The sequence below is a fragment of the Stenella coeruleoalba genome (assembly GCF_951394435.1).
Source record: "Stenella coeruleoalba genome assembly, chromosome: 12".
NCBI classification, from domain to species: domain Eukaryota; kingdom Metazoa; phylum Chordata; class Mammalia; order Artiodactyla; family Delphinidae; genus Stenella; species Stenella coeruleoalba.
The window spans coordinates 71,075,217-71,090,160 of NC_137158.1; the positions used below are offsets into that span (position 1 = coordinate 71,075,217).

Sequence of the window (14,944 nt, forward strand, 5' to 3'; positions counted from 1 at the left end):
GAGGAGCTGCTGCAGAGTCCCAGAGTCAATGCTCAGCTCTTGCAGCATCCGTGGAGCCAGCCTGCCCCGGCCACGTCTATATGGACCCATCAGGATCCCTTCCGCTGACCTTCACTCTGGCCAGAGGTTCCCCAAGGAAGGGTCTGCACCAAATGGCCGAAATGACCTAGTATCTCCCCCTCTCCTTTTTATCTGTAAAAGATTCTTCAACAGGTATGTACACAGCTTAGAAGTTGAAAAGGGATTTGTGTTAGTTTAAGGTTCAGTGAGCTCAGACACATAATCCTGGAATGTAATTGTCAGCTGCCACGTGGAAACTCCAGCAGGCTCCCAGTTTAAACACAGGTCTCACCCACCAGTGGTCTTCTCCTAGAATCACTCGGCCGTCCCACTTAAGAACTGTCAAACAATTATTTAAATAACATAAAGAATGAATAAAGAATAAAAAGGAGCACCGGAGAAGCAGTCAGTCTAGGGGGCCCACCCCTCTCAGCCTGGCTTCAGCTGGAGCCCTCCTTTACTTTGACCCTGTTTTGATTGATGACAGCTAACACGTACTGAGCCTTTTCTACCTGCCAAGCGCTGATCTAAGCACTCTGTGTGCAATAGCTCCTTTATGGCTACCTCTCAACAGCTATGAGGTTGGTACTATTATTATCCTCAGTTATATCTGAGATTTGCCCAAGGTTATTCCCTAATGGCCACCTCCAACCCAGCCATCCAGATTCTAAAGCCTCTGGTTTTATCCTCTGTACTACTGTCCTTCCCTAACCTACCTGGTCAGTGGCACTTGCTAGCCACTATGCTGTCAATCTGAATTTTCAGTCAGTCCCTGCCCCCCCACTTACCTGGTCATGCTGCGGCTCTCACTCCTGTGGGACAGTAACACCCTCCGTGGGATTCAGCACCTCTGCCCCTACCCTAGAGGGGCCATCTGTGCCCTACAGGCGCACGTCCTTCTGCTTGAAAACCCATCCTAGGGAGGCTGAGCTAATACGTAACCCACCAAGGAATCACAAGACGGTCCCCAGGGTCAGGGCTCACACAGTAAAGCCAGCGTCAACCAGATCCCCTAATTTTTATGTTTCATATATTTAGGCTCCATATAGAATTTAATTTGATAAAATGTTTCCATTTTTAAAAACAATAACACCCCAAGGCAAAAGAGAACCACTGATTTTTTAATGTGAAATATTCCAAATTTTAAGCGTTGGCAACTAAGTTGAAAATTTTAAAGCCTGTGCAGGTCCAACAAAACACTCTACCATCTGTGATTCTTACTTTGGAATTTAAAACAGGCCTTGACTCTCCACAGATGCTCAATAAACACTCATTAAATACATGAATTAAAACAATGTAAAAAATCCCATTAATACCGATTTGATCTGAGACAGTCCGAGACCCCTCTTATCTAAATTTCTGGCCCACATCTCCTCCAGGCTAATCCAACTCTGGAATGATTAAAACCTACCTGAAAACATGCAATGAGCAAGCAAGCACAGGTGAGAAAGGGGACAAGGGCATGGTGGGGCAGCCTGAGGCATGGGGGGCCTGAAATAAGTGGGAGTGGGGGGCCCCTAAAGATATCTGAGGTTGACCTAAGTCTGACCCTGAAAGAAATCATTCCTGGCACAACTTTCAGCCTTCCAACACACACACACACACACACACACACACACACGCACACGCACACACGTCTTTCCTTTCTTAATCCAGAGGCAGATTTATGGCTGAATATATTACTATTTTATTTGAGCATATCTTCTTTTCCTTAATATTGATAAGGTCTATGTTATCTGTAACGCCCTTTGGTAGAAACTGAAGAACTTGGCACTAATATTATAGTCCCAACTTTGGAATTTTGAAAGCACGTTCATATCAATTATTTTATTCTATTGTTATAACCGTGTAAGTCTGCAATTATTCTTCCCCATTTTCCAAGTGCAGGAACAAGCCTGCCCGTATCACACGACGGTGATAAGGCTCAAGCCCGGGCGGTGAGGCTCCAAGGCCAGTGTCTCCGCCTCGTGGCAGCACTGAATTTAGCGTGCTGAGTCAGAGGAAGAACTAAGACTGTGACCACAGATGGGTGGCTCTGGGGAGCATGTTAACCCATTTGGGAGACAAGGGTAAACCATTTGTTATAAACCGCACTGCGCTTACAGAGGTCAAAACCCAATCTGAGTACTTCCCGTGTGAAGGAAAACTGACTTTTAATGAACAGATTTTATGTTTTCAGGTGAGTGCTAGATTTGGGAGCTTTTTGTTCCTCAAGTGAAAGACACAAATCAAAATAAAATAAAATAAAAAGAAAAGAAAAAACCTCAACAGCCCCAGTCCCACTGCATAGGACAAAAAGTACAAGAGAAAGAATCGATGGCACAGTTGACTGTACCAGGTCTGTGACAACCAGTGGTGACAGTCAGGCCTAACAGACTGTCTTCTTTCTCAGACTTTATCTGACAGCATTATGCTGCGGCTCAAAACACTTCCAGATGGATTTTTCTCTAGAGTTCTAAAAATATTCCTCTGAATTAATCTGTGTGTTCATGGTGCTAATGCTGTGAGCCACAGAGATTGATCTATTGGTCAGAAGTTCCTCGGCGACGCAGGAGGGTCGTTAACTCTTTGATTACTCCCCCAGGTTATGCTGAACCTTTATTTAGTCTTGGGGTTTGGCCTTTTTCAAGTGGGAGCTTTCATTTTGCTGCCATTTCATGTTTCCAAAGTGCCTCAGGGTGGAAGACGCTCCGTTGTATGACTGGGTCCTGGGGACTCTGTAACCCCCCCACCCCACCCCCACCCCCGACAAAGGTTTTAATACCATTACAGCAGGTCTTTGGAGGTAGAATTTTCCATCAGGCTTCTGTATATTCCCAAACTATCAAGCAAATTGCCTATCAGTCAGCAGGGTTTTGGAGAATCAGTGCATGGGGTGGAGCAGGCTATATTCATCTCAGCTTCTCTGAGCCTCGTCTCACATCCTACTCCAACAGGATAACAATGCTCTAAGATGACAACCAAAGAAGCCAAAATCAAAACACTCCCAAGAAGCTACAGGCACACTGTCCTAACGACCTTCTCCATTTTGAAACCAGAGAAACAAACTGGACAGGGCAAATATGACCTAGATTCGACCAGGGCTCTTCTGTGCAAATAAGGTGGGTTTTTTTTTTTTTAATTCCTTGAAAAAAGACAGAGCTCTTGCAGCTGAATCAAGCTCCTTTGGATCGGCATTAATTACCAAGAAGAGTAACCAAACTATCTCCTCCTTCAGGAAGAAAAATTATACATCCCCAGTGACAGTTCAGTTCAGACAGACCCACAAAGGGGTCTAGCCCGGACAGGAGGACCATAAAGATTCATTAAGAGCCAAGATGGCCAAGGTCCTGGGACACTCTGGGGTGACAAGCTACCTCCCTGGAAACTCGTGACTTTGTCTAACTCCAGCTGACGATGTACGTGACAGACTGAAAGTGCGGGTGGTGGTCTGTAGAAAGTGCATGAAGAGTCCACGTGAGCATGTAGAGAAGCTTCATCATATGGTGTCAGGAGCAATGTTCTGAGCCTGACTGCCTGGGTTGAAATCCAGGCTGTGTCTCTGCTATGTGACATAGGCCAGGTTACTTAACTTTTTTGTACCTCATTCTCTTCCTCTGCAAAATGCAGATAACTGCAACATCTGCCTGGACTCTTGTCTTGAGAATTAAATGAGTTAATGTATGAAATTACTGAGAAGAGTGTTTGATACATAATGTACTTTGCGGGGAAGAGGGCTGATGATAGAGACGCTTCCTCCCTGGCCATCACTGTCTTCCTTCTTTCCCCCAGAATAGCAGTTCACCAAACTCCCTCAGCCCGCACCAGTCCATAGCTCTCTGCTGCCCCCTGCTGACATCTGGTTGATATGATTCATGTAACTTGTTCTCTTGGCTCCACTCCTTTCTACAAACAAGAACCCTCCTCCACAGCCAGGCTGAAATACAGATCGTTCCTCTAAAATACCATGCCTCTGGGCCTTGGTTGTTTCTTCCACCTGGCATGCTCTTTCTCCTTCTACCTGGACCTGCCACGCCCACCTCAAATCCCAGGATACTCATGTAGCCTCCCTGCGCTCTGCCGTAAAAGAGCTCCTCCCACGCTATAACCCTCCTAGTGCGCAAGGCTCATCTCTCTCATCACATTCTTCTTTCTACCATAATTAGTTTTGAACTTGCCTTACTGCCTCTTACCATGAGATCAAAAGTGTGCCTTGGGCTTCCTTGGTGGCGAAGTGGTTAAGAATACGCCTGCCACTGCAGGAGACAAGGGTTTGAGCTCCGGTCTGGGAAGATCCCACATGCCGCGGAGCAGCTAAGCCCATGAGCCACAACTACTGAGCCCACGTGCCACAACTATTGAAGCCCGGGCGCCTAGAGCCCGTGCTCTGCAACAAGAGAAGCCACCGCGATGAGAAGCCCGCGTGCCGCAACAAAGAGTAGCCCCCGCTCGCCGCAACTAGAGAAAGCCCGTGTGCAGCAACGAAGACCCAACACAGCCAAAAAAAAAAAAAAAAGTGTGCCTATTTATCTCTGTTTCCCTGGCAGCAGCCATGTCACACTCTACTTCCCTCTTCACAAAGACATGCTCAGCCAGTGTTTGTGCAGTAAATGAAGCGTCACTATTGCCACCCTGCCCCGAGCTGCGTTCTCTCTCGTTATCTCCCACCTTACCTACTGCAGTCGTCTCCTAACTGGCGTCCCCAGATCAGCTGGGGCCCACTCCGACATTCTCTACACTGCAAACGAAGGGCACTTTTAGGGGGAAAAAATAAGTTAACTTGACATCTCCCAGCCTCCCACCCTTTCAACTGCTTCTCACTGCTTTAGGATAGCATCTAAAGTTTTTATTGTGCCCCAAATCCTGCAAGACTCTGTTCCCTCCTTCCCAGCCCTGCAGCCAAACTGGCCTTCTTTCAGTTCCTCCAACACTCTGTGCTCTCCTGCAACGGGGATTCTTCCCAAGCTGCTCCCTCTGCCTGGAAGCCTCTTTCCCACCTCACCCGTGCCAACTCCCGCTTCAGATCTCAGCTCAAACACACCCGAGAAAACCTTCTCTCGCCCTTCTTCCTAGGTCTGATTTGCCTGCCTAGGCTCTCACAGCAATATCTATGTATCTTTCTAACCAAAAACTCATCATAGCTTTACAACTCTATTTGTAGTCATTTGATTAACGCCTGTCTGCCCTATAGAACCAGAAGTTCCATGAGGACAGGAGTTGTGCCTGCTTTTCCTCACTGTTGTATTCCCAGCCACCAGCCTAGAGCCCCACACATAGTTGATACACAGTCAATACATGTTTAATGAATAAATAAATCGAAGGACCCATGTTAAACAGAATCTAAGCCAAGGTGTCAAAAGATATACATACTAAATATATTAAACCAAAAACCTTATATCTATTCCATATCTGTCACTCACGTTTAAGTCATTCAATTATAGACAGCAAGGTAGGTAGGTAGATAGGCAGACAGATAGACAGACAGGCGAAAAACCAGCAAGGGCTTCTTTGAAACACATTCAACGAGGAGCCAGAAAGCTCCTTCTCATGCTTACCTTCAGTGCTCATATCCGGTGTCGGCATCCAGATGTAGGCCAGGCCTTCTTCCTTATACAGCTTAATCATAGTGTCAGGAGTCATGGGTTCTGGGTAGCGGTTACAGCCTGAGGAATTCTGTACAATATCCCATTCTGTCTGGAAGTTCATTACAGCCGTAATCCCCAGTTCATGCTTCAGTTTGATGGTTACATGTTCCACTTGGCGAGGGCAGCTACCCAGCCAGATATTTGGTAGAATTCTAATAAGAACACATGGAGTCAACTATTACTATTGTTGGTGTTAGAGGAGCTGCATAAAACATGTAGTGTTAAAAGGCAATTCACCTTTAAAGCTGGAACAGGAAAAGCTGTATTAAGAATATGAGAACCAATATTATTAGCAAAAGACTGAAATACTGGTGGCGGTGTTTTGGGGGAAACAAATGATTCAATTAACTAGAACGCCAGGAAATAAGCATTAGCAAACCAAATCTAGCAATATATTAAAGTACGTCCACCAAGTTATACCTATTCCAGGAATGTATATGTGGTTCAATATTAGGAAACCCATCAACATATTTCAAATACTAACAAATTAAATGTAAAACACCTATGATTAATTCTGGAAAATATGGGCTAAAATTCAGCATTCATTCCTGTTTAAAACTCTACACAAAGATTTTGAATAGCATGAGATTAACAGAAACTAATCATCAACAATCTTCTTTTAAATAAAATTAAAGTAAAGATGATTTCCATTAGTAACAACATTGTATGATTCACCTAATGCTACAATGTAAGAAGAGGAAATGTAACTCTGAAAAAGAGATTAAACTACAAAAGCTATGAAAAATATTAAAAGTATTAAGATATCTGGATGAAGAAAAATATAAAAAATCAAGCAACCATTCTCTGTACTACCATAGCCAGGTAGAAATAGAATAGGAGGACCAGGGAAAATTTCATTCAAAAATAACAACAAGGGCTTCCCTGGTAGTGCAGTGGTTGAGAGTCCGCCTGCCAATGCAGGCGACATGGGTTCGTGCCCCGGTCCGGAGGATCCCACATGCTGCGGAGCGGCTGGGCCCGTGAGCCATGGCCGCTGAGCCTGCGCGTCCGGAGCCTGTGCTCCGCAACGGGAGAGGCCACAACAGTGAGAGGCCTGCGTACCGCAAAAACAAAACAAAAAACAAAACAAACAAACAAACAAAAAACAAAATTATAAAACATCTAGGAATACCTTTAACGAGAAAGCACTATAAAATTTTATTAGAGGACATTACGAAAACAACAACGAATAAATAGAGAGACATACTGTGATATTGTGATTTATAATAAGAAATATATATTTGCTCTTCATAACCATTTCCGGCACAGAGCTCCTAAAACCATTGAAATTTCCTAAGTGATAAGAGCTGTAACGTTGTCTTTTGTTAATGAGGTAACTTTTGGAATACACCCAAGCATGGAGGCTGGTTGCCAGGGGGTACCAACCTTGTGATTAGAGAGTTGGAATTTTCATCCCACCCCCTGACCTCCTGGGAGGGAAGAGGGGCTGGAGGTTGAATCAGTCACCTTTGGCCAATGATTTTATTACCCATGCCTATGAAATGAAGCCTCCATAAAAACCCAAAAGAACAGGGTTTGCGGAGCCTCCAGGTTGGTGAACACATGGAACTGAGAGAGGGCCCTGCCCTTTTCCCCATGCTTCACCTAGGTGTCTCTTATATCTGACTGTCCCTGAGTTACATCCTTTTATAATAAACTGGTGATCTAGGAAGTAAAATGTTTATCTGAGTTCTGTGAGCTGCTCTAGAAAATTAATGAAACTCGAGTCTAAGGAGAGGTATGGGGAATCTCCAATCCGTAGCCAGTCAGAAACACGGGTAACAACCTGGGTTTGCGACTGGCTTCTGAAGGCAGGTTGGGGGCTGGGTCTTGTGTGACTGAACCCTTAACCTGTGGAATCTGATGCTGTCTGTAGGTAGGTAGTGTCAGAATTGCATTGAACTACAGGACACCAAGCTGGTCTCTGGAGAATTGCTTGGATATGTGAGAACACTCCCTACCCCGTACATTGGAATTAGGTCCCAGAACCCAAAAGATATACCATGCTCTTTAGTTGCAAGACTTAAAATCCTAAAATGTAAGTATCTTAAAAATGTAAATATTTTCCAAATTAATATATAAATTGAACACATGTTATTATAATCTGTTGCATATGGTATATGTTGTCTTGTTCACTGATTATTTCACATGAGTACATTCTCTCCAGAGCTAATAGGTGAATAATCTGTTTCAAACCTTACTTGATTCATGTAACCTAGAACCTTACTAGGTTCATTACAGGGCGTTCAGACAATAGTCCTTAGATGACGGTGGCGGGCATCACGGATGCTCACCAGTGTTCCCAGGTATCCCCTTTCAAGCATGGAGGACTAAACTTCCTCTCCACCTCGAAGTTAGATATGGCCACATGACTTGCTTTTGTCGATAAAACGTAAGCTGAAGTGACCAGTGTGACTTCAGAGGGACATACTTAAGACCTTATGCGTGACTTTCCACTCCCTCTTTCCCTGCTGCGATGGGTATGAAGGAACATGTGGATGCTGAGCTTCTAGGAGCTGAAGTCACCTGGATGGTAACCTAACTCAGGGAGGACAGCAGCCCAGAGAGCTAACAGCTCATTGTGTTAAGCCAATTCTGGCATTGTTTGTTACCACAGCCTAACTTGACTTGTTCTGACTAATATAAAGCCTAAATAAGCTAATTGCTTAAAGTCTCTAATATGCAGGGAAGAAACAGAGCAGAGGGACTACACTTTTATTTAGTTACTTTCATTTTAAGTTTAGAGCAGTCATTCTCGATTGGGAACAGTTTTGCTTCCCGAAGGATATCTGACAGTGATTATGGAGACATTTTTGATTGTCACACTGGGTGGTGCTACTGACATCTAGTAGATTGAGACCAGAGATGTTGCTAAGCTTCCTGCAATGCACTGGACATCCCCACAACAAAGAATTATCTTCTCCAAAATGTCAATAAAGTGGAGATTAGGAAACCTTCATTTAGGGGAATAAAAGTGGACTAGAACTCTTTACTTTTTGTAGGAAGAAAAGGAATGTGGAGCTGGAGTAAGACCAACATACCTGACACAGAGCTTGTGGCTCATCAGCTACAATATTCTGATGATAATATGATTCCATGTCATATTTGGAAATATGTAAGTATGCACGTATGTGTGTATATGAAGAGAGATATAGAGAATGAAGCAAAAGCCTAATATTAGATAGCTGAACAGCAGGATAACATGTTAAGTGTGGCATAATGGAAAGGGCACTAAACACAAGCTAGAAAAACTAGGTTCAAATACCAATTTTAGCACGGTATTTTTAAAAGCACTTGGTAATAACTGTCTGACCTTAGGCCAACCTATTTATCATCTCTGAGACTTTGGTGTGCTCATCTTTAAAACGGGTCTCAAAATAACTAATTCACAGGAATTTTGTAAGGAGTAAATACAATTAAGTAATGTATTTGAATAAGTCTGACACTAGTGGATACACAATAAATACCAGTGGGGTTTATGTCTAGTTATTATAATTTACCTATTTTAGTAATTTATTTGATATTGAAATGACTATTTATATAATTTTTCATTGTCCTATATATCCTTCATTTGAATGCGGCAGAGCGTAGACTATTCACCCTATTTTATAATATGAAATCCAGCTAGTTATTCTCCTTTGGTTGTTGTTGTTGTCACTGTGGATGTTAACATTAAGAAGCCAACTGACTAATCCTCAAATGTGGGTATTATTCATCCTCAATGAAAATATCTTACAAGAGCAAGCATCATCTTTCTAAAGCTTGAACCCTACCTACTCTCCAAGAGAGGATAAACCAATTTTTATTGCCGCTTGGGTTCTAGATATAATAGGTTACTAGGAATTTCCTTGTGGATATTGAGGATTATTATGGAAGCAATAAAAGGATACAATTTCAAACAAAGAGAAACCCAGGTGCTGTGAAGAAGGGCACAGGATCCAAAGTTTTTTTTAAACTTTATTTCTGACTCCAAAGAATTCTCAGACACCCCATTGGGCCCAGTGAACTGAGACAAAGACCACCAGCAGGGACACATTTAGAGTATCCCAGAGCTACGCTTGGCCAGGACACTGTTAGCTGAGTATTTGGTCTTTGCAGGAATGGAAACTTCACATCCCCTGGGTCATTGCCCCTACACTCCAGCTGTTCAGTGAGAGTAGGAACCTTCCCCTGTGTAGATGCTCCATCCTTCCCTCCATTATTCCATAAAGATTCCTCCTGCAGCAACCTGCTGGATGCCTAGTAGGTAATAGTGTTGGGCTGCTTTACCTATACTTTGGGGTTTAACTGAGCGTACTTGAGAACACTCAGCTGGAAAAAGAAGGAAGTGGACACCTCAGTTATACAACCTTCTGAACAACAGTGTACTTTTACTGTCCAAATCTTGAAGTGGACTGGTTACATATTAGAATGAATATTCATGACAGGTAAGCTAAATTCCAAATGTTATCCAGAGTTCTCTTGAGTACTGTACTCTTTGAGTGGGAGCATTTAGTATTCAACTAGTAAATAAATGCCAAAACAAAGTGGCTGGCATGCAAGATTTGCATATATACCAAAGAGTAGCTCATAGAGAGATATAAAGGGTAAATCAGGACATTTGACCCTATAAAATAAGAAATCAGAATCCAAAACCAGACTCAATATATAGATCACATTGTGTTGCTAAATAAAAAGGTGTTATTTTATCATCTCATTCAGCCCTGGCCTTCAAATGCATTTAAACTAGCCAGTAACCTTAAGAAACTCAGAACAAATCAAAGATAAATAGGCCCAGAGTTGGTACCCTAACATATATATTTCCCACATCAAGTTTCTAATGGAAATAAGCCCTTGAAATACACACCCACACATACTCACACACAAATAACACCAGTTTCTATACCAGATACTTCCAACTTTCACTTAACATAATTAATTCTTCCTCTAACAATGCTAGAAGTCAGAGTACATGTTCAAGAAATTAATATAAAATAATTCCTGATTTTTTTAGAGTAAGATGTTCTGAAACTAGGAGGCGGATAACTAAAGATAAATTCTGAAAACAAGCAGTGTAGTGAAGGATAGAGAATTGAAGTTGTAAAGTAAATTATACTGAACCATTACATGGGATATAGAGACAAAATACTGGACTTGTTGGAAACACACAGATCAATAGATTCTACTTAGACAGCTAAAGTGCCCTTTATATGCATCCTATTTCAGTTTGTTGTCTCTAATAGTAGGTGATACATTTCTAGTTACACGATACACTACAGTAATAAGATGCATGATGTCCTTTCTAAACAGTAATTAAACTTTTACTTCATTCAAAAGAGAATGATTTGACACCATTAAAAATCAATTTTTACTGATCTCATCTTAGTTTTAATCTTCTTTTGGTGTCAATGATACTTTAAATGATTTTTTAAATCAGGATTTTTTTGTAAAGGTGAGAAGAAATTTGTTGAAATATAAGATTTAGGGAATAAAAAATCTTCTGTAAAGGTAGTTTTAATGCAAGACATACCAAACTTCAAAGATACAATAACAGAATAAAAAGCAGAGCTTAGGGCTTCCCTGGTGGCGCAGTGGTTGAAAGTCCGCCTCCCGATGCAGGGGACATGGGTTCGTGCCCCGGTCCGGGAAGATTCCACATGCCGCAGAGCGGCTGGGCCCATGAGCCATGGCCACTGAGCCTGCACATCCGGAGCCTGTGCTCCGCAACGGGAGAGGCCACAACAGTGAGAGGCCTGTGTACCGCAAACAAAAAAAAGAAGCAGAGCTTAAAATTATATTGTAAATGACATCATAAAACTTCCAGAGAACTATTTTATGAATAACTCACTATCAATCATGAATTACAGCAGAGATTTCTCGCAGCTCCACTATAGATTATTTGGAAAGGTCAAAGAGAAACCACTGTACCAAATGGGCATTGCCACGCAGTCAATGCAGAACAGAAGTTCCCAGATCTGGCTTTGCATTCAAGTCACATGCAGTGCTTTTATAAAAACTTCTATTACCAGGATCTACCCCAGAGATACTCATAAAGTGGCTCTAAAGGGAGGCCTCAGATTCTGTGAATTGATTCTTACTTTATTTTTTTTAGAAATTAACCATATTACATATATTACATATGTAGCTAGATTCCAGAACCACTAGCCTAGCAGATCCCAATAAACATCCAGAAGGAGCTGAGTATATAGATCTCAATACCTTTTAGTAGTGGTGAAAAATATGGAGATGAGAGGAGGTGGACTTGCTCAGCTCTACACATGGACATACAAAGTGAAGCCCTTACTTTCTCCAAAAATAGTTTCAAGACTGCAACTGATTCCTAGACAGAGAGTGAGGAATGGGAAACTCTGTTATAAGAGAGTAGTTGTGAGAACATGTGTCCTTATGTTTAATGCATATTATCTTCCAAAACATCAAAACTAAATCTCTTTCTGAGTCATGCCAAATACTTAACACAGTTATATCCACTAAGAATGTATTATTGTAGAAAAAAATTATTCACTTGGGTTTTGACTATTGCCACTATGATTCAACAAGATTGAATTTAAATAAAATCCATCCTAGTCATATCACAACTTGGCCAAAGACCAGGGGAAAGAAATAGATGGCTGACATTCTAGAAACTTACTTTCTTGGATTGCAAATCAAAATCAGTTTCATTCATTTGAGTGAATCTGGATTTGTGGTTCCAGGTAATCACATCGCAATACTACACCAATTGCTTCATTTGTCAGGCTAGGACCTACGGTACAACAGCTACTGAAGCATATGAATCAGAACTCACTTGCTCCATCTCAGCTGTCAATCAAAGGAGGCCTCACTGGCAGTAATGAGTACATCAAGCAGAATGAGCACCCAAGCACTTTTCAAAAACATCACAGGGTACGGACAGGAGGAGGGAGCGTGGAAAAGACAAGAGATATCAGGAAAGGAGAAAGCTGAATAGACTCCACATCGCAGGTTCCATCCTTAATGGCCACAAGAAATGGCAGAATAACCTTTTCCTGAAGGTGAAAATTAGCATTATTTTTTGTCCACAGGAAAAAAATTAGGAAAACCACAGGAATGGTGGGATCAATGTATGAACATAGGCTTTTGTTTATTTCTTATCACACCAAGAGACCACAACTCTTGAATCGTAGCACCCTCTTCTTAGCCATACAAACACAGCACCATTTCAAAGACAGAGAAAATGGATTTTGCTGAGGTCCTTCACAAAATCCAGCTAAGAATTCAGGAACAAAAAGAGATTAGCACATTTCTTAAGATGGATAATTGTGCTGCATTTTACCTTATTTATTATTTTATGGGCAATTCGATGTGCAATTAAAATGTGATCTGGCTTTTAAATAATAGGTGAAGAAAATAAGTCTATTAGTGCCGTAATTTAGATCTCATTAGGGAGAAAGCAAGAGAAACATTAAAATCAACCTCTAGTAAGCTCCAAGCTTCATTAGCACATATAGCTCCTTCCACTGAAAATGTGTTCTCTGGTGTCAGGTGTTAAGTTATTAATGCCAAATTTCTACCCCAAAAGGGTGCTTATAACAGACTCCAGTTAAGGCTGAATAACTGCTCAAAGACAAATTCCAATTTAAAGAATGATGCTAAATAACTTCCTCAATAAAGAAGTTTTTGTATATTTTTTTAAAGATTTATTTATTTTTTTGGCTGCATCAGGTCTTAGTTGCAGCATGCGGGATCTTTCATTGTGGCATGCAGGCTCTTCATTGTGGCGTGTGGGCTTCTCTCTAGCTGTGGCGTCTGGGTTTTCTCTCTCTAATTGTGATGCATGGGTTCCAGAGCGCGTGGGCTCCGTAGCTTGCAGCACGCGGGCTCGCTAGTCGAGGTGTGCGAGCTCAGTAGTTGTGGCATGCGGGCTTAGTTGACCTGCGGCATGTGGGATATTAGTCCCCAGACCAGGGATCAAACCTGCGTCCCCTGCATTATAAGGTGGATTCTTTACCACTGGACCACCAGGGAAGTCCCAATTAAAAAGTTTTATTATAGTTTGCTTATAGGTCATAGACTATAGTCTATATAGAGCATATGTGAATTTTTATAAGTGCAGTTAGTTTCTTAGATTTTTTGGATGTGCTGTGTAGTTTTTGGCCACATAAAGCAAATATTTTTGACATGTTCTTTTATTTTCTATATTATAAAATGCCATTTAAGTAAATTAATTATGAAGGTCTGTTATGGGTTGAATTGCATTTCCCCAAAATTCCTGTGTTGAAGTCCTAATCCCTTAAAATGTAACTTTATTCAGAGAAGGTTCTCTACAGAGATAATCAAGTTAAAATGAAGCCACTAGTGTAGGCTAATTCAATAGGAATGGTGTCCTTATAAGAAGGGAAAATTTGGACACAGACACATATGGAGAGAAGATGATGTGAAGATAAAAGGAATAAGATGTCAATCTCCAATGCAAGGAAAGAGGCAGATCCTTTCCTCACAGCCCTCAGAACAAATCAACCCTACAGACACATCGATCCCATACTTTTAGCATCCGGAACTGTGAGACAATGAATTTCTGCTGTTTAAGCCATCTGGTTGGTGGCACTTTTTTATGGCAGCCCCAGGAAATGAATATAAGGTGTAAAATTCAGACTTAAAATATATACAATTATCCAGACTCTTCAAATATCCATATATCAGGTGCACTTAAAGTTAAGCATTTGAATAGATATTTTTCACCTTTCATCCTGATGTTTGGAATTCTAAAAATGCAACTAACGTTTGATTGTGGTGCCAAATTGTTCTTTATACACAATACTACCCACACTCCTTCCTTTACTCAGGTCCTTCAATCCATCACCTGAGTATCTCCAATGTAGAGGAAGAGACCATCAGGCCCCTGGCTGGGCTATTTGTCTTTTTTCTTGCTCTAATAACTCAGTTCTAAAGTCCTGAGGTATCTATCAATAGTTTTGATAAATACAGTAGAGTCTTGGGCCCCTTTGCTTGGCTTTCAGGGAATGCGCCTCATTGGAGAATTACCTGAAATGTATAAGAGCACAGTCTCTCAGACTCATGATTTCGTCAGACTCTTAGTCCCATAGAGTTTGGTCTTCTTAGTTTTGCATATGTGTTGGCCTGAAATTTGGTTTATATGCCATATTGACAGATTGTACTGGTAAATACGGCAACTAGCACACTTCACTTTCTTAAAGTCAATCACAAGGTACCACAGACTAAGACAAATAACTAGGCTAGCAGCCTCAATTGGTTCCCTTGATACAAATTTCAACAAAATGTTC

The 14,944-nt window shown here is 41.6% G+C and overlaps 1 protein-coding gene across 2 annotated transcripts in view; it reads right to left on the minus strand.

Moving 5' to 3' along the window:
• EPM2A (EPM2A glucan phosphatase, laforin) overlaps window positions 1-14,944 on the minus strand; it is a 106,605-nt gene that overhangs the window by 4,805 nt on the left and 86,856 nt on the right. For both annotated transcript variants that reach the window (XM_079939477.1, XM_079939478.1), the window contains exon 3: window positions 5,595-5,836. In XM_079939477.1, coding sequence (XP_079795603.1) covers window positions 5,595-5,836 — 242 coding nt within the window. The remainder of the gene's footprint in view (window positions 1-5,594; window positions 5,837-14,944) is intronic.